General features: G+C 50.0%; 1 protein-coding gene across 5 annotated transcripts in view; it reads left to right on the top strand.

Annotated features, from left to right (window-relative positions):
- Positions 1 to 18,746, top strand: part of DGKG (diacylglycerol kinase gamma) — a 193,108-nt gene extending 174,362 nt beyond the window's left edge. For 4 of the 5 annotated variants that reach the window (XM_039488563.1, XM_039488562.1, XM_039488561.1 and 1 more), the window contains 3 exons: positions 10,051 to 10,171; positions 13,108 to 13,168; positions 17,956 to 18,746. In XM_039488563.1, coding sequence (XP_039344497.1) covers positions 10,051 to 10,171; positions 13,108 to 13,168; positions 17,956 to 18,054 — 281 coding nt within the window. In that variant the 3' untranslated portion in view covers positions 18,055 to 18,746. The remainder of the gene's footprint in view (positions 1 to 10,050; positions 10,172 to 13,107; positions 13,169 to 17,955) is intronic. The other variant, XM_039488560.1, reaches the window with a different exon arrangement.
- The last annotated feature ends 767 nt before the right edge of the window (positions 18,747 to 19,513 follow it).

The following is a 19,513-nucleotide window of genomic DNA, read 5'->3' as shown; positions in this document are numbered from 1 at the left end:
GGAACACAATCATCAGGGCAGTTTGCCACTCAGGATGAGTTGGAAAAAGATTGGGAAAATCCAAGCCTGACACCCCCCAGCCAGCTTTACGCCCTGTCTTTTTGCCTGACGCAGTGCAGCCACCAGTAGCCAGAGCACCAGAGCATAAGTCTGTGCTGCTCCATAGCTCTAGGGGGAATAGGTGTTTGTGGGAGGAAGAGCAGGGAAGCAGTGGCCCAACATCTACCGAGATCCCCATCACTGAGCAATTCTTAATGATTTCTAGCCCCATTTGGCCCTGGACCTGCCTGTTCAGAATCATTACAAGGAGTACATAAGGATGGCCATACTGGGTCAGATCATTGGTCCAGCTAGTCCAGTATCCTGTCTTCCAACAGTGGGTGGTGCCAGATGCTTCAGAAGGAGTGAACAGAACAGGGCAATTATTGAGTGATCCACTCCATGTCATCCAGTCCCAGCATCTGGCAGTCAGAGGTTTAGGGACACCCAGAGCATGGAGTTGTATCCTTGCCCATCCTGGCTAATAGCCATTGATGGACCTATCCTCCATGAATTTATCTAGTTCTTTTTGGAACCCAATTATACTTTTGGCTTGCTGCCTATTAATTTCACTGGGTGACCCCCTCGTTCTTGTGTTATGTGAATGGGGTAAATAACACTTTCTTATTCAACTTTCTCCACACCAGTCATGATTTTATAGACCTCTATCATATCCCTCCTTAGTCGTCTCTTTTCCAAGCTAAACAGTCCCAGTCTTCTTAATCTCTTCTCACATGGAACCTGTTCCACACTCCTAATCATTTTTGTTGCCCTTCTCTGTACTTTTTCAAATTCTAATATATTTTTTTTGAGATGGGGCAACCAAAACTGCACACAGTGTTTCAAGGTGTAGACGTACCATGGATTTATATAGTGGCTTTTTGATATTTTCTGTTTTATTATCTATCCCTTTCCTAATGATTCCCAACATTCTGTTCGTGTTTTTGACTGCCGTTGCACATTGAGCAGATGTTTTCAGAGAACTATCCACAATGACTCCAAGATCTCTCTCTTGAGTGGTAACAGCTAATTTAGACCCCATCATTTTGTGCGTATAGTTGGGATTGTGTTTTCCAAAGTACACTGCTTTGCATTTATCAACTTTGAATTTCATCTCCCATTTTGTTGGCCAGTCACGCAGTTTTGTGAGATCCCTTTTTTACTTTTCGCAGTCTGCATTGGACTTAACTATCTTAAGTAGTTTTGTATCATCTACAGACTTTGACATCTCACTGTTTACCCCTTATTCTAGATCTTTTATGAATATATTGTTGAACAGCACTGGTCCCAGTACAGAGCCTTGGGGAACCCTGCTATATACCCCTCTCCACTGTGAAAACTGACCATTTATTCCTACCCTTTGTCTCTTATCTTTAACCAATTACTGATCCATACTGATCCATCTGTTTGTCAGAGATCTAAGGTATTTTTGTTCAATAAACTTGTAAAATGTTGAGAATTTCTGTACCAGTAGGAGGGAGGGATTATTGAACATGGGAACTTTGTTGGAGCAGTAAATGAGAGGACCTAATGTATCTGCTTGTCTAGGCTAGTCTCTGATTGGGAATTCTATCACCTAGAATATCATGCTGGATTAGATGCTCTGGGTTGTGATAAGTCTTTTCTTTTCTTTTAAATGTTGATTTGTGGCATTGGCCTCTCAGTATCTAGATGGGTGATGCTGCAGGTAATATCTGACTCGACTGAAGTGTAATCATTTGACTGTAACCATTTGTGAGTTTAAATGGTAAGCCTTCGAAGAAGAGATGGTCAAAACTCCAAATTTCTGTTTTGTGGGATATTTTGAAATTTGTTTTCATTCCCAAATTGGAATGCAGACAAATATTTTCAAATTTCCCTGGAAATCAAAATGCCAGAAGTTATTGCTTTGAAATTTTTCATTTTGGAATTTTGAAATTTTGTTTCCATTTTTATTTTATGTTTTTTTCATTTTTATATTATTTTTATTTAATGATATGACAGGTGGTAGTAGTGCATAACATGACATTAGACGAGCAAGTATTTTCAATCTCCTAGCAAAATGATTCCAGGCTAACACAAGGATACTGAAAACAGCTGCTCCACGAATTAGTACTCTAAGTGCTTATCTTATTTTGTTTCAAAGTGTCAAAATATTTCATTATAACACAAACAGGAAATGAAAATATGATCTCGAGAGTAAGACAAACAGTAGTAAGTAGCAGTTGCTCTTACTGATTTAAAAAAGAGAAATAGACTATTTCAACTATTATATTCTATCTTTATGACACCTCAGTACTAGTTGTACAGAATATGACATAGTAGGACATGCTTTACATCACTGGTTCTCAACCAGGGGTACATGTACCCCGAGGGGTACTCAGAGGTCTTCCAGAGGGTAAAATCAACTCATCTAGATATTTACCTAGTTTTACAACAGGCTACAGAAAAAGCACAAGTGAAATCAGTACAAACTAAAATTTCATGCAGACAATGACTTGTTTATATTGCTCTATATACCATACACTGAAATGTAAGTACAATATTTATATTCCAGTTGATTTATTTTATAATTATGTGGTAAAAATGAGAAAGTCAGCCATTTTTCAGTAACTGTGTGCTGTGGCACTTTTGTATTTTTATGTCTGATTTTGTAAGCAAGTAGTTTTTAAATGAGGTGAAACTCTGGGTATGCGAGTCAAATCAGACTCCTGAAAGGGGTACAGTAGTCCGGAAAGGTTGAGAGCCACTGCTTTACATGATGCAACATGTCATTATGTAAAAATAATAAAAAATACAAAAAGTGAAAAATTCATAAAATAAAATCGTGAATGAAATATCAACATTTTCCTTAAAAAAAATTTCCCAAAAAATTGTTTAAAAATATGTTCTCAGGAAAATTCATTGAAATTGGTACAATTTTATGACAAATTTCTGTTTAGTAAAAATGCCACATTCTGACACAGAGGTGTTTTGACAAAAAAATCTGAGCAGTTCTACTTCTAAGTGACATTCCCTGGGCCCAGGACCGGCTCTACAGTTTTCGCTGCCCCAAGAAGTGCACCGAATTGCCACCGCAGGCAGCGGGGGCAGTCCATGTGCCCTTAGGGCGGCAGGTGCGTTTCTGCGGCGGCAGCAATTCGGCGGCAGCTTCTACGTTTAGCTGAAGCCGCCGCGGACAGCTATAGAAGCTGCTGCCAAATTGCCGCCACCGCGGAAATGCACGTGCCGCCCTAAGGGCACACAGACTGCCCCCGCCGTCTGCGGCGGCAATTTGGCGCGCTGCTTGGGGGCAAAACAACAGGGACTGCCGCCCCTTGAAGCTTGCCGCCCCAAGCACCAGCTTGGAATGCTGGTGCCTGGAGCCGGCCCTGCCTGGGCCCTTGCAAGGTTTGAAAGTGTCAACAGGACAATCGTACAGTGCCCTCCACTACCTTGGTAATGGAGTATTTCATCCGGTTTGGAGTTTTTTTATTGAAATATTTACTTTCTATTCTTTTTCTTAATTATAGTAGAGAGCCAAGGTGATGTACCTCACCCAGTGCACTAAATGCCCCAACAACAACTATGTGGGTGAAACAAATCACTTTGTTCTTGAAGGAACTCACACAGGAAAATGATAAAAGACACAAACCTCACATCACCTGTGGGGGTGGACTTCTCACAAAGCGATATCTGACCTGTCAGTCCTTGTCCTCAAAGGAAACCTGCACAACACCTTCAAAAGACGAGCCTGAGCGCTTAATTTCATAACTCTGCTAGACCCTAAAAATCATTGTCTTAATAAAGAGACTGGATTTATGGCTTGTTTCAACAGTCTGTAACCCACTAACCTCCTTTTTTTTGTTCTATGATTGGAGGGGTTGTTAACTGGCCACTTCACCTTGAATGGTCTCTTACAATATGTGTTAATGGCTTATGCTAAACAATCTGTTCCACCTTATATGTAGCTGTGACACTCTGTGTACCTTTCCCAGAGCTCTGTGTAGCTTAAAAACTTGTCTCTTTCACCAACAGAAGTTGGTCCTATAAAAGATCTTACCTCACTCACCTGTCTTTCTAATACCCTAATGATAGTGTCATTTTGTTAATCGGGAACATTTTGCCATTTTCAAAATGGTTTAATTTGACATTTGAGAACAGTATATTCTGCATCACTTGCTCCACAAGGAGAAGGCAAACGGTCTAATGAGTCCCAGCAGTGGGATGTGGTTGCATTCAGCAGAACCTCACTAATCCACACTTTGGCAACCTGCAAGGCCACGCCAGAAATGTATTTTCAAGCTCTGTGGTGGATCGAAGCTGGAATCGAGGATATTTTCTTGTGCTGGGCTGGTGCTCCCACTCGCCCCACCCCATCCTTTCTGCATGGCCAGAGGTGGTGGGTATGGCCTGCCAGGAGCAGGGGCGGCTCTAGGCACCAGCAAAACAAGCTGGTGCCTAGGGCGGCGAAATCTAGGGGGCGGCAGGCTGCGGGAGGTCCACCGGAGCCGCGGACGACCGGACCTGCCGCAGGCAAGACTGCGGAGGGGGCGCTCGTCCCGCGGCTCGGCTGGACCTCCCGCAGGCATGACTGCGGCAGCTCAAGCGGAGCCGCCGGACCCGCGAACCGTCCGCAGCCGTGCCCGCGGGAGGTCCGCTGTTTCCGCGGACCTGCCGCAGGCATGACTGCGGCGGGTGCCGTGGTCCCGCGGCTCCGGTGGAGCTCCCGCAGTCATGCCTGTGGCAGGTCCGCTCGTCCCGGGGCTCCGGTGGACCTGCCGCGGGAGCTCAACCGGAGCCGCGGGAAGAGGGGACCCGCCGCGGGACCGAGGAAGGGCGGCGCAGCACACCGCGCTGCCTGGGGCAGCCTGATTTCTAGAGCCGCCCCTGGCCAGGAGTGATGTGGGGAGACGCCTGGTGATTTGGGTTATGTTGGTGTTGAGTTATGTGATTTTGGTGTTATTGGTGGGTCATTTATTAAGGGATTTCCATGGGTGCTCAGAGCAGTGGACAGGTGCTTTTCTATGGTAGATTGGTAAATCTCTAAATAACTGATGTCACTCTTCCAACAGATGAACCTCTTATCAGTCCGGAAACCTAATAACACCCTAGAAAGGTGCTAGGCTGCCTACATTTGTTTGGTGATGCTGGGGCATGTCCAGTGGCAGATTAGCCACTGGGCGAACGGGGCCATGCCCATGGGGACCCCGGAAAAATGGTCGCTCTGGCGCCATACCCCTGCTCCACCCTGGGCTCCTGCTGGGGAGCAGGGTTGGGCACAGGGGCTTCTCCCACTCCACCTGCCTGGTGCTCCTGCCAGAGACTGGGACAAACCCCTGCGCCCTGACCCCACTCCCTGGCAGGAGCTCCAGGCAGGCGGGCGAAGCAGGGCAAGCCTCTGTGTTTGACCCCATTTCCCTGGCAGGAGAGCCAAGCCTGGGGAGGGAGAGCAGGCAAGCCTCTTTGCCCAACCCCATTTCCCAAGTAGAAGCACCTGGGTGGGAGTGGCGAGGAGGTGGAAGGGGTGGGGAGGGGACCCCCACTTGCTCTGGCCCAGGGCCCCACAAAATAGCAATCTGCCTCTGCGCACATCCTTCCATCAGCATGATGGAAGCCATGGCTCCCCATCCTCACTGGCCCAGCTGGTGAACTTCAGGCAGATGGATCTCCTGTTGGCCAAATGCCCAAGTGGATTCTGGCTCATAAGGCTCCCACCGGACAGTGCTTCTCTGCCGTGGGAAAGCTTACATACCAGAGGACTCTCCAGCCTGGTCCCCAGATGCAAGTTCAGAGCAGTGCCCTTAGACTCAGCTGCAGCATCTCCAACAGGAGTGGCTCCAGGCCCCAGCACGCCAAGCACGTGCTTGGGGAGGCATGCCACGGGGGGCGCTCTGCTGGTCGCCGGGAGGACAGCAGGCAGGCAGCCTTCAGCGGCATGCCCGCAGAGGGTCCGCTGGTCCCGCGGCTTCAGTGGAGCCGCGGGACCAGCCAACCCTCCGCAGGCACGCCTGCGGGAGGTCCACTGGAGCCGCGGGACTGGTGACCGGCAGAGCACCCCCCGCGGCATGCCACCGTGCTTGGGGCGGCGAAACGTCTAGAGTCGCACCTGATCTCCAACCCCATGGGACCGAACACTTATAACCACATGTCCCTCAGGCCAGCTCACAGGCAGCTCCTTCATTTCTGCCCAAGACAGGATCATTACAAGTACAGCATGTTACTGGTCAGCTTTTCTTTTGCCCCCCCCCAAGCACATACCCAGTGATCATCATGGTCGCTCACCCAAACATCCCGGCACTTCGCGTCTCGTCATACCTTGTTGGTTGGCTAGGGAAGGTTCAAGTGCTACAGGAGGCGAAAACTGGCCTGCAGAAGACCTGCTCTCACCTCCAGGCTAAGGATACACCATGTGAAATCCATCTTTGCACTCGTGTCTGTTGGAGAGACCATGGAGTCGGTAATGACAAAGGTTTGCCAGCCTCGAGGATATTAATAGACCTACTCACAACTACTCCATTAGTAGGTTCCCAGCTCCAAAACCAGGGTGGTGCCTGAGGTCACTGGCTCGATGGTGTTGTGCATCTGGATAACGCCAGCCATCTGGCTGAGAGGAAGCTGCCTCAGGAGAACAATTGAAGCAAAAGAGTGTCTGTTCCTCCTGGTGTGATGGACCAGCCCTCGGGATGTTTGCAGAGTGGTTCTCTTTGACTCACCAGTCTCCCAGGAACCAGGCCTGTAAGGCAGGAGGGGATGCACATCTGGGCCAGTGGACAACCCACAATTTGAATGCCTATTGCCTTGGGCAACATTAATGGTAAACAGTAGTAGCAGCCAGGGGGCTGGCAGAGGTCCCCAGCAGAGACAGCTGGAGCTCAGTGTGCTCCAGTCACGCTCCCTATCCTGGAGCTGCAGGGAGCATGTGGTATGGGAGCAAGCTGTGCTGGGAGTGAGACGTGCCCTGCAAAGGGAGCAGAGTGGGGCTGTGAGCCCCCATGGGGAGTCCCCAGCACAAGGCAGTGCAGAGCGTTCTCTAGCACTCAGGAGTTATCGTAACGACGCTACTGGATTTCTTTGACCAGCCTGTTTCTGTGAGTGCCTGTCGCTGTTTGTTTCTCCGTGCGGCTACAAAGATGCTTTTAAAACACAATCCACTTTCCCAGTTGAGATGGGCCAGTGTTTTGAACAGCAACTAAAGGCACAAGGTCATCAGGAGAACCTTGCTGAGGAGGGTTCTCCAGCTTTGGTATCATGTGGCCCGTCCCTGGGCAAGAGGAGCTCATGAGCGCCATTGGTGCAGGTGTGATTCCTGTGGGGGGAAGGCAGGACACCCTGGATGTGACTGAGCTTTCAGACTGTGCATGAATGAAACGCAGACAGGGTCAGGCTGGAGAGTTCCAAATCCACTGGTTACCTCCATTCAGGGGCCTCCTGCCCCAGCCAAAGAAACAAAGCGAGAGCTTTGCAGCTTTGAACTCTTCCATTTCTGCTCCGTAACTGGACTCTGCTGCCCTAGGCAGACTGCCGTCCGTCTGCATCCTTCTCCGACCATCCTGTCCCAGCCCTATTTATAGTCAGTTACCCAGTGCGACCTTTTGGTACTAAGTTGGCTATTCAATGAACCCACTCTTCCTGGGCACTTTGCCAATGGCTGCCCAGTATCAGAACAGCCTCTTGTAAGCAAGCAGCCTGAGAGGCTAACGCAGACCCTGCACTCCTCTGCCAGGCTTCAGCCCAGGGCATGGTGCAGGCAGGGCACTTGTTGGTATGCTGGATGATCTCCTCTTGCCCGCAGCCAGGGAGATGCCATGTAGCTGCATCCTGCAGGGCTTCTCTGTGCCTTGCCATACCACTGATATCAATATCCATCTCTACCCAACATCAAAATGTCACTGTTAATGGGGAATCATATCCAGTGAGGGTGTTTCCCCCGGGGAGCTGTTCTTGCCACACTGCTGTTCAGCTTCTTGATCAATGAACTGGGAGGAAATACAAAATCACTCACTGCTGGTAAAATCTGCAGCTAACCCAAAGCTGAGCGGAGTGATAAATAATGCTAAGGGCAGTTACGCAGAGCAGGCTGGACAACTTGGTAAGCTGGGCGCAAGCCAACATGCTTTTTAATGCAGCCAAAGGCAAGGGCATATATCCAGGAACAAATAGCGTAGGCCACATGTTCAAGGTGGAGATTGTATTTTGGACAGCAGTGATTCTCAGCTATCGAGGGCTCCTGGCTGCTGATTGCAGAACAGAGTCCCAGCCTTGACATCCTTTTGGTCTCCTTAGTGCATTCAGAGACCCACATAGACACAACAGGGAAATATGCTCCCTTCTGCCTGTGGCTGGCCTGAAGACTGAGCCACACCCTATCAAACATGGACCTGGCACGGTGATCTGGCACCTGGGACCATGCTGGTTACTGGAGCTCGTAGGACTGGATCGAAGAGTGAACCACACCCCTTAAAAAAGCTCTCACTGGTACAAAATGCATCAGCCCATTAGCTTAGCAAGGCAGGTTGCTGAGAGCACATGGCTCCACTGTACCAAGATATGCTTGGGGGCCTTCAGAGAGCAAGTAACATTCCCTGATTCTCATAGTTCGTCTGCCCCAACCCCAGCCCTTCAGCCTAAGTTAGAGCCGCTTAGGGACTGCTCTAACCACTGCCAGCTGCCTGTGGTCCCTATGGGACCACGCAACATGTGAGAAATGATGGAGTGCAGCTGTGCTCCACCCGCCCCCTTGCTCCCAATTAACCCCTCCCATCCTCCACACTGTGGGGAGAAGGGCAGTTGGTGCAAGAGCTGGCAACGCTACTGCCCACCTGCTCAGTGTTCCCCCATGCCGGGAGAATTCCCTGCTGGCCAAATCCAGAGTGGCCAGAACCGGGGCAGAGAGGCTGGGCCATTGCATTCTGTTGGGGGAAATCTGTGTTCTCTTCCCATCTGAGGAAAGGAGCTGTCTGAGATCGCTGAGCGCACCCCACAGGCTGAGGACAAGGGGCCTCCACTCCAAAGGGGGTGCTGTTATGTGGAGACACTGATCAGAGAAACAAGCCACAGCACTGTCTAGTCTAATCAGAAAACAAGCATTCGTCTCTTATCTCAACATTTCTCTTCTCTGCCTCCCTCTTCCCTCTCTTGGCACCTTCCTCTTAGAGCCCCTCCCTCCACTGCCAGAGCCTCTTCCCAGCAGAGCTGAACAAGAGGTGTAGGTACTTAAAGGCCATGATCAAGTCACTTCTTAACTGTATCTTTGATAAGTGAAATAAATAACCATTGGCACAGATTCCCCAGGGATGGGCCCAGACACGCTCACCCTAGCTTTGTTTGAGCTGGCTCGCTAAGAATAACAGCATGGCCCGTGGCAGCACAGGCACCGGCTTGGGCTAGGCACCCGAGTACAAACTCAGCGGGTTGGACAGGATTGTGATCAGGTGGCCATCCTGAGCCGCTGCCTGTGCTGCTGTGGGCACACTGCTATTTTTAGCATGCTAGCTCAATCAAAGCTAGCGGAGATATATTTACCCAAGCTGAAAACTCTATCTCCCCAGCCCTGCGTAGATGTACCCTCAGCAGCTCACTGTCTGGCAGGTTTTCTAGACCTCAGATCAGTCTTGTAGCTTCTACTCTGTCCCCTTTCCAGCATTTCAACATCCTTCTTGGAGAGCGGCCAGTAGAATTGGATTCCATATTTGTGCAATGGTCTCACCAGCACTGTATGCAGAGGTAGCACCACCTCGCTACTCCTCTGCGATGATTCCGTTTGCCCCAGCATCACACTGGGAGAGCACACTCAGCTGGTTTCTACCACCACCCCTTAGGCTTTTTCAGAGGCACTGTGCTCCTGGATCTAGTCCTGCCTCCTCTAAGCGTGGCCAAGGCAGGAAACCAGGAGGGACTGGGGAAGAGACAATAATGAACAAGAGACAACATTTGGATGTCAACTGCCTGAGTCACCTGGCCAGGAATCTTTTCTTGTGTTTTCTTTTCTTGTGGCGCTTCTTATTGTAAACCCACCTTTCCCTTGTTTTGTCTTCCCCTCTCTCCTCCCAGACCTCAGTGACCAGCTCCTGGAAGTGGTGGGTCTCGAGGGAGCGATGGAGATGGGGCAGATCTACACCGGACTGAAGAGTGCTGGAAAGAGACTGGCCCAGTGTTCATCCGTCACCATCAGGTACTGTCCCAGCCCTCAGCCCCTGATCTGGCTCTTAATAACGCCCGCTAGAACATGGCAAATGGCTATGACTATGTGAAAGCATCCTAACAGATACATTGCTACATCCAACGCCTGTCCGAGGCTCTGCTGAGATTCAGTTACCGCCCCACCCATCTCCCTTCACCCACTAATCCTGTAACTCCAATTCCGGCAGGTCTGCTTGTCTGGCATGATTTATTTACAGTGTTGTGGTGGCCACATTGGTCCCCGGATATGAGTGAGACAAGGTAGATGCGGTAACACCTTGTATTGGACCAATTTCTGTTGGTGGAAGGGTCAAGCTTGAAAGCAATTACCTTCCACCAAGAAACTGGTGGAAACTGGTGGAAACTGATCCAATAAAAGACATTATTCCCCCACCTTGTTTCTCTCCTGAGTTATGTATGGGGCTTGTACAGCTCCGAGCACAAAGGGCTCATTGGCCATGAGTAAGGCTCCTAGGACCTATGGTGATTCAGCTACCCCAACAATATTTAGTGTAAGGCGTTGCCACCTATTGCTCAGGAGTCTATTGGCCACAGTGTCTCTCTTTATATTTGTTCAGTTCTTTTACTAGGGTGGGATGGTTTGGGTTGGGTTGGGTGGCTGGTTTGGTTGGGTAGTTGGTCAGTCAGTCATTGACAAGATCTTTCTTCTCTCCTTCATAGTAAAATATTGCCATGTTGTAGTTCCCAGCCCTTAGATACCTCCCTAGTTTTCAGTGACTCTTCAGTGATAATTATTAGTGGGTTTGTACATTTGTTGGCTGGCTTCCTTTACAACGAGGAACCCTCCCTTGTCATCGACTCATTGTGTGAGCCAAATCCTGAAGGTCTTACTGCTTACTTGGGCAAAGCTCGCCCTGGCGTCAGTGGCAGTTTGACTCACTCAGACGGAGGGAACAGGGTGGAAGGACTGCAGGATTTGGCCGTGTGTGTTCAGATCTCCCCTTCCGTACTTCTGATCAATAGCTGGTTTGTGGATTAGTCATTATTGAATTGGCAAAAATGTTTGGACAGATGCCACAAAACCATTTGCAGATTTCACACAAACAGTTTCAGCCGTTCACAAAATGGCTGGAGGAGGCGGTGAGGGTGTGTCCACTGCTGCCCTCCCTTCCCCTTATAACTTTTCACCCAGCGGATAGGGTAGTCACCCAAGAGGTAGGTGACCCAGGTTCATTATCTCCCTCCTTCCAGTCATCAGTGACATAACCTTCCAGCATCTGGCTTGAGGGAGGCACTTCAGGACAGGGGTTCCCACCCCTCAGATCTTTGACAGGTTTCCCATGCAGCCACATTAGCCTCCCCTTGTTCCTGACATTTTCAGAGGGATGACAGACTGCTGGGCCTTAATTAGGGTGTCCTGGGGTCCTTCCGCCTTCATTCTCACCCTTGGATTTTAGTACTTCATCCCTTTCCCCATGCCTTACAGACTGCAATATCAGCTGTACACCTCCACCTCGGCCAAAATGCCGCTCGGCTGTACTTACCCACAGATTCAGATCTCAGTATCAGTCCTGATTACTCAGAACCCACACACCTTCCACTCCACTGACTCAGATCCCAGATCTGCGCTTCCCCCAGCCAGACTGTAACCCCTGATGACATACCCACATGTACAGCCCAGGGTGCCTCTCATCCATGGAACCCTCCCCCTAGATTTTATCATCTCCACCACACCTCATTTTTTTTAACCTCCGTCCACTGAAGCATCAGGAATGGCCTGGCTGGATGGGAGGCTGGGGGCAGCCCTCTGAGGTGTCACCGAACGTTCTCTCTCTCTGGTGCTTGGCTGGCTGGGTCTTGCTCACATGGGCAGGGTCTAACTCAGGGGTTGGCAACCTTTCGGAAGTGGTGTGCCGAGTCTTCACTCTGATTTAAGATTTCCCATACCAGTCCTACATTTTAACGTTTTTAGAAGGTCTCTTTCTATAAGTCTATAATATATAACTAAACTATTGTTGTATGTAAAGTAAATAAGGTTTTTAAAAAGTTTAAGAAGCTTCATTTAAAATTAAATTAAAATGCAGAGCCCCCTGGACCGGTGGCCAGGACTTGGGCAGTGTGAATGCCACTGAAAATCAGCTCATGTGCCGCCTTTAGCACACATGCCATAGGTTGCCTACCCCTGGTCTAACTGATCACTGTGTGGGGTTGGGAAGGAATTTTCCCCCAGGTCAGACTGGCAGGGACCTTAGGGGGAGGGGGCAATTCTCCTTCCTCTGCAGCGCATGGGTGCAGGTTACTTGTCAGGATTATCTGGGTCTCTCTCATGTAATCATTTTTCTGACACTGAGAGGGTCTTGGGCACTGATGCACTTTGGTCCCTCTTGTTCTCTGCCTGTGACGCATCCTACTCTAGTGTCCTGGCAGCTGTAATAGTTTGGTCTCATGTCAGTGGCTGGGTTTGGTGCATGGGTGCTGGGTGTTGTTGGGGGCCTGTGCTATGCAGGAGGTCAGACTGGAGGATCTGGTGGTCCCTTCTGGCCTTGAACTCTATGACTGTATCAAAGGCATGGGCAGAGGCAGTGACAGACGCAGCAGAAGAACTAAGAGCGTTCAGCAAAGGTGCAAGGAAGGAGCGGAGAGGATACAGGGACAAGCTATTGACCTGGGAAAGGAAGTGATCAGATCCAGTGCCAGATGCAGTAGCTCATAAAACAAGGTGCAATCCTTGGCATGATGCCTCGAGCCTGGGACATTACAGCAGTCTCCCGCGTGGATTTCATGTGCCCAGGGCTTGAAGTTCAGGGCATGTTTTCACTTAGGGCTGCTCCAGTGTATGTCCTCCATGTCTCCTCCCACTCCTCCAGGGAAGGTCTGTGAGCTACAGGACCCTTGGTGCAGACTGCCTGGAGAAAGGCAGCCCCTCCTGTGTCCTCACCCTGTATCTTGTTTGTTTGTGGGTTCCAGGACAACAAAGCTGTTGCCCATGCAGGTGGATGGAGAGCCCTGGATGCAGCCTCCCTGCACAGTGAGTACAGAACTGGCAGCAGTGCAGACTGGATGGCACACGGGCAGGGGCCCACATCAAAAGCAGCTGCTGTTGGTTGGGTGGTATTCTCAGAGAAGGGATTTGTAATGCAAAGAAAATTCCCAACATGATTCAAATACTTAAATTACTTGACTACATCTCTCTTATTCCCCCTCCCCCATGACTGGGGTGGACATCACCCCATTACCACCTCCCTAAGCCATTGTCTCCTGGCGATTCTCCCTTCACCCCCTGCAGAAGAGGGCTGGATACAAGCCTCTGAAGCCCAAGCAGTGTGATCCTCCCCCAGTCCCTGTACCCTCAGCAAGAGCACAGCAGGTGGCCTTTTTAATTTTTTTTTTTTAAACAGTAAACATTTGACTTAAATTCACAAGCTCTTGAGTCCTGACCTCCAGCACATGTACAGCTGAAGTGCAGAGCGGGAAAGAGTGCTGATGTCTGGGCTGATCCATTAGGGCAGTGGTTCTCAGACTTTTGTACTGGTGACCCCTTTCACATACCAAGCCTCTGAGTGCAACCCCCTTATAAGTGAAAAACACTTTTAAATATATTTAATGCCATTATAAATGCTGGAGGCAAAACAGGGTTTGGGGTGGAGGCTGACAGCTCACAATCCCCCAGGTAATAACCTTGCGAACCCCCCAGTTTGAGAACCCCTGCATTAGGGTGGGTGACAGGATGCACTGGGCCCTTTGAGGCCCCCTGCTGGAGGCCTCATGGTCCTGCCACACATTGCCCCAGGAAAAGGAGCAGTGAAGATGGGTCCTCCAGGCCTGCCTAGATTGGCTGCTTCCCTGCAGCCTATCAGAGTGCAGCAAGCTCAGATAAAAGGAGCGGCAGGGCCGGAGCGGCTCATTCGCTGGTGGGGACCAGAAGGGTGAGAAAGGTTGTGAGACTGAAAGGCTGTGAGAACAAACAGAGAACCCTGAGCTAAGGGTGAAGAGGAAGGGGCTACGTGGGAAGTGGCCCAGGAAATAGCAGCAACTATTCAAAGAGGCAGCATGTGGCTGCTAGCTGTAGGGTCCCTGGGCTGGGACCTGGATTAGAGGATAGACCCAGGTCCCCCTACCAGACACTGGGGAAGTAAGAAGGGGATAAGACTCAGTACTAAAAGCCCAAGAAAGAAGCTAGAATTTAAACAGGCCTAGAGATGGGGCTGAAGACCTCAGAGGGGGCCAACCATTGTTGGACTGTGTTATCCCAGAAGAGATTCCTTCATGCGTTAGACTGTGTGTGACTTAGCCAGAGGGCTGGGGTACTGAAGACGGGCCTGATGAGGTTAACAGCCAATAGGGCACCAGGAAAAGAGTGCAGGTTCACATCCAGCCAACAGGAGGTGCTCACGAGAGGTGAGCGGCCCCCCTCATGGGGTTTCTGAAAGGCCTAGACTAAAAAATAACCCAGGGGCAAAAGGGGGGGGCTAATTTCAGGTCCTGGCTCCCCTCTATTGGGACAGTGCAGATTAAGCCAAAGTGGCCCAGGTGACTCCCTTGGTTGGGAGCTGTACAGGGCCCAGCTCAGGTATCAGGTCCCCGTGCCTCACTGTCCAGATCCTCCTTCCCACTATTTCTAATGAAAACAAGTAGCTATAATGGGCCCGAGCCTAGGGTGGTGCATGTCCGCACAGCTCTACTAACCCAGTGGGAACAAGGCTGGGGCTCTGGCCTTGGAGTGGATGGGGGTCTTGGGGGCTCTCTCTATACAGATGAAGCCTCCGGCTTTATACTTCACCTTCCTGTCATCCTGCCAATGCAGGCCAGCACCGCTGGTTGGCACAGCCTTAAATGAGAAGAAAGGATTTGGGAAACTGGCTTTTAGATGCCAGCAGAAAACTCAGGTCACTTTGCATTTTGGCTCCTTTTCCATGAGTCTCTTTCTGCCCCATGGGTGCCCCACGCCTCAATATCTTCAAGGCTCTGACATCATAACCAAGATTTTTCCAGGCAAGAAATGCTTGTCACGGTGTCACCGGCCGCCTGAGCCAGCTGCAGGGTCCCCACACCTGTTGTCCCCAGAGCAGAGTGTGCTGCCCATGCTGCCTCTGCAAGAAGTGCTGGCTCTGAAGCAGGGCCCCAGCTTCGCCCCACATTGCATAGCGCTGTTCCTGGTTGGATTCACTGGGCAGGAATGACTGCGTAGGCACAGGCTGTCTCAGTACTGCTCTGGTTTCAGCAGATCTCCCAATAAACTCTCCCCTTTGTTTTAATTCAAACAAGTCAGATTTTTCTTCCCTTCCACGCAGTCCATTCCCAGCCAAGGCAGAGTCCTACGCTGCCTGGGACCAGCCCCAAAAGTGTGGGGCACTAAGCGAGGAGGGGAGTGCTGACCCAGTGCGCCCCAACAGCTGCCTCTGCTGGTCGGGCTTACAGGGAACTGGTTCATGGCTGCACCATCCCAGGGCGGGGTGTGGTGCACATGCCATCCAGCCACCTTGCGGTGGATCATCCCAGGACTCTGCCCCTGCTAGTGCAAGGGCTGAATGTGACCCCACAGTGAACACACATGACCCAGCTCGCCATGCCTGAACAGGGCGATAGCACCAGCTCTCCTCTCCCCCTCCCCTCACCCCAAACGCAATGCCTCTGCATCTAAAGTGGTGCTTGTGAGCTTCCTGGTGGGCGGCGTCAGAGCCCTGGCAACCTGCTATTTTTGTCACTGCAGCACGTTAGACTCACTGCAGTGATTGCACTTGAGAGGATGGAGATTATTAATGCACCTTGCTGGGGACAGGGTCTCCGGGGAGAGTGGGTGTCCCTGCCCGGAGGCTCCAGAGTGCCCCGGCCCAGGATCCCAGTATGATCCAGAGTGACCCAACACCTTTGCTCCGCGGCATTGGGTCCTGCTGGCGGCTCACAAAGAGACACGTCCCATGCATGGCTTTGCCATGGGCCTGGCCTTATGCACTCGCAAAGCTAGGAAGCCCTTAATCCAGCAACTCCCATGTCCCTGACCCACGAAGAGCAGGCTCTTGAAAGGGACGCTGCCACCCCCTGGCTGGAGGGAGAATTGCATTTAACTCTCACATCTGCTGTTTCATTATTACATCTAGACTGCAGGGATATTGGAGGGAATTTCACACTGGCTGTGGATGAGACCTGAGTGCCTCAGACCCAGATCCTCCAAGGTACCTATGTGCCTAAACCCCATTGGTTTCAGTGATCAAAATACCTTGGCGGATCTGAGCTTAGATGCCTAAGTCACTGCTGAAAATAGGACCTGGGCTCCTAAATCTCTTTGGTGCTTTTCAGAATGCTCCCCCTTGTCAAACTACTCAACACTCATGTTTTGGACTCAGCTGACTTGACCCTGACGTGGAAATGCTGCTAGACGGAGTCCTATGAGCCATTCGCCCCCATCCAGATAACCCCTCCCTGGCAGAGTGGGCAGTATATTTGTCCAGATTGTTCCAGCGGGCTGTGGCCCCTGCGCCAGCAGCTTCACCCATAGCAATCCCACCTTTTTGTCAAAGCCTCTGTCAGGAACCACAGGTTCCCCTTCAGGAGCCACGTGACAGTGGGGTTGAAGGCCATGGGCACGGTTTTACTTTTGCATATGTCCGGTTTCAGTCTTTTACACCGCTGTGCAGTAGAGAATGCTGGCAAACGTCTTGCTGTGGCTGGCGTTAGAAGAGCTGCCAACTGCACCTCCATCCATGGCACTGAAAACCAGCCACTTTGTTTAGGAATAAAGTGATGCCTATATTCTAGAGGAGCCAGATCAGGAAGAGTTTGGGTGCAAAGGGAGGCACTGCTGGGCGGGACACTAGCCATCTAGAGCTCTGGCTTCTAACGTAACTTGGCCTATCCGTGGAAGTGTGGTTGGTGGATCCATCCTGGACATCATTGTTGACATCACAAAAGCCCATTGCCATTTGTCGTGGCTGGCAGTCTTTGCTGAGGAGACTAGAATAGCAAGAATTAGAATATCAAGGAAGTGTTATTTACTCCTTCTCATAACACACAAACTAGGGGTCACCACGTGAAATTAATAGGTAGCAGGTTTAAAACAAACAAAAGGAAGTATGTTTTCACACAACGCACAGTCAACCTCTGGAACTAATTGCCAGAGGATGTTGTGAAGGCCAAGACTATAACAGGATTCAAAAAAAGGAACTAGATAAGTTCCTGGAGGCTAGGTCCATCAATGGCTTTTAGCCAGGACGGACAGGGATGGTGTCCCTAGCCTCTGTTTGCCAGAAGCTGAGAATGGGCGACAAAGGATGGATCACTTCATTATTACCTGTTCTGTTCGTTCCATCTGGGGAACCTGCCATTGGCCAGTGTCAGAAGACAGGATACTGGGCTAGATGGACCTTTGGTCTGACCCAGTATTGCCATTCTTATGTTCTTAAGAATGATGTGGACGGGGACAGAGATGAATGGACAGAGCGGTGCGTTGGAGAGAGGAATCCAAACCCATGCATTTCATCCAGGCTTTCTGTCCCCCATAAAATGTCGAGTGAATTACAAGAGTTTGAGTCTTAGGAAGCCAGGAGCCAATTGGCTCCTGGTGTTACTGTTGCCCTCTGGTCAGCTTGGGTTAGGTGTCCAATCCAGAGATGAGCTGAGCCTGGCTCTTTAGCTCAAGCTGTAAAGGCTCCTCCTTGCAGCAGTGGAGGTCCCTAGTTCCATCCCTAGCATGCTGGCCAAGATGGCTGCTGTCATGTTCTCAGGGAACAAAGAGTCTCTTTCTGAGAGGAGTAGCCCCGCTAACCCTTCTCTAAGCTGAGCCTTACTGATTGATTTGTTTTATGTATTGATTTTTAGATAAAAATTACCCACAAAAGCCAAGTGCCAATGTTGCTGGGCGCTCCCCAGAAGAGCAGCTTCTTCTTCCTGAAGAGAAGAAACCGAACTCAAGACTAAACAAGCAAAGAAATCAAGTCCAGAGGTGACAACGCTGCATCCCGCTGGCAACTGCTGCAAGGAAGGCCTGTGGAAAAGGACCCTTCATCTCTTCAGATTTCCTGACTTCTCGCTCTGCTCTGGAAACAGCGGACCGGAGGCAGTGGTTTGAACAGCAAGTGGAAAAGAGCAGCCAATGGTTCCATGTGAAATGAGGTGTGGTTTGGGTTTACACGCACACACACACTACTGGCAGGCACCACCTGGATGGTTTGAAAAAAAATGAGATTTTTCCTAGAATCTCTCAATCGCAGGAGTGAAAACAAACTCTCAGTGCCGAGGAAGGGTTTTGTCCCTGGTGAAGCCTTAGACTCTGTAGAGAAAATTTTTTATCCTCTGAAAATAGACCAGCATCGATGGAGTATAATATCTGGCCCAACACTGCAAATGAGAGTTGGTTTCTCTTTTTATTTAAACAACTAACTCCCCACCCGTCTCCAAAGTTGCCAGTGAAACAGCGACTTGGCAAGAAGCTGAGTGTTACTTATTTATTGTTTAATGCTGTCCAAGGACACTGGATGTTTCATTGCACTGTCCCTGTGGTCACCAGATCCTACACATTCTAACAGTTATTTGTCTTAGCTTCAAGAATATTGAAGAGAGAGGAGACAGTGCCTTTTCTCAAACTGTTCTAATTTCATTGTTTCAGATCGCTCCACCACTAGCTTTGGGGGGGGGGGGGTGGAGGGAGGGGGAGGTTAAACAGAAGCAAGTTTGTCATTCAATTTCAAACCCATTTGGGTGCAAGCTGTGTTTGGAGAGAGGGAGCCAGAAGGGACGGGGGAGGCCACACAAGGAGAGCCAGTTTCTTGGATGCCAGAAACAAACTCAGGGTAAACAAGAGAAGACAACACTTGGAATGTATAACTGGTCAAACATGGTCCTTGCCAGGCTGCCAGCCTCCATGGAATCCTGAATCCGTTTTGGACTGCACCTGTGTTTTTATTTATGTATTTATTGAACAGATTCTTTTCCTCTAAAAAGAAAGAAAGTTTGACAGGAATGAAACTTCCCAATTTTCCCTGGCAGTTCCAGCTAAGAGAGAGGCCCAAAGTCTCCTTAACAGGGGAGCACTACTCTTAATAGGGCTGCTTTAGCCCACTGACAAATGGCCCGAGTTGAATTTTGGATGTGATGTGGCACTCAGCTTTCACTGTGCAGCAAAGCGCTTACGCTGAGTCATCCCAATCCGTGGCAGGCTTGTGAATGACTTTGAAAGAGGCAGTGGTCTGGAGATGAAATCAAAGTCAACCCAGAAGTAGCACTGCAGAGTGTTATTTGCTTTCCAAAGCACAACAGTGTAGAGGTGAGGCGGGGCGGGGGGGAGAAAGGTAAAGCATATACAGTGAAGGGAGACAAAAGCAACATAGCTTCAAATGTGATTGTAATACACAAGCTATTTGCTACTATGCTTTCCGGC

This window comes from Mauremys reevesii, linkage group 9, assembly GCF_016161935.1.
Source record: "Mauremys reevesii isolate NIE-2019 linkage group 9, ASM1616193v1, whole genome shotgun sequence".
NCBI lineage: Eukaryota > Metazoa > Chordata > Testudines > Geoemydidae > Mauremys > Mauremys reevesii.
Note: the sequence above shows the minus strand (reverse complement) of the source record. Positions and strands in the feature narration are given on the sequence as shown.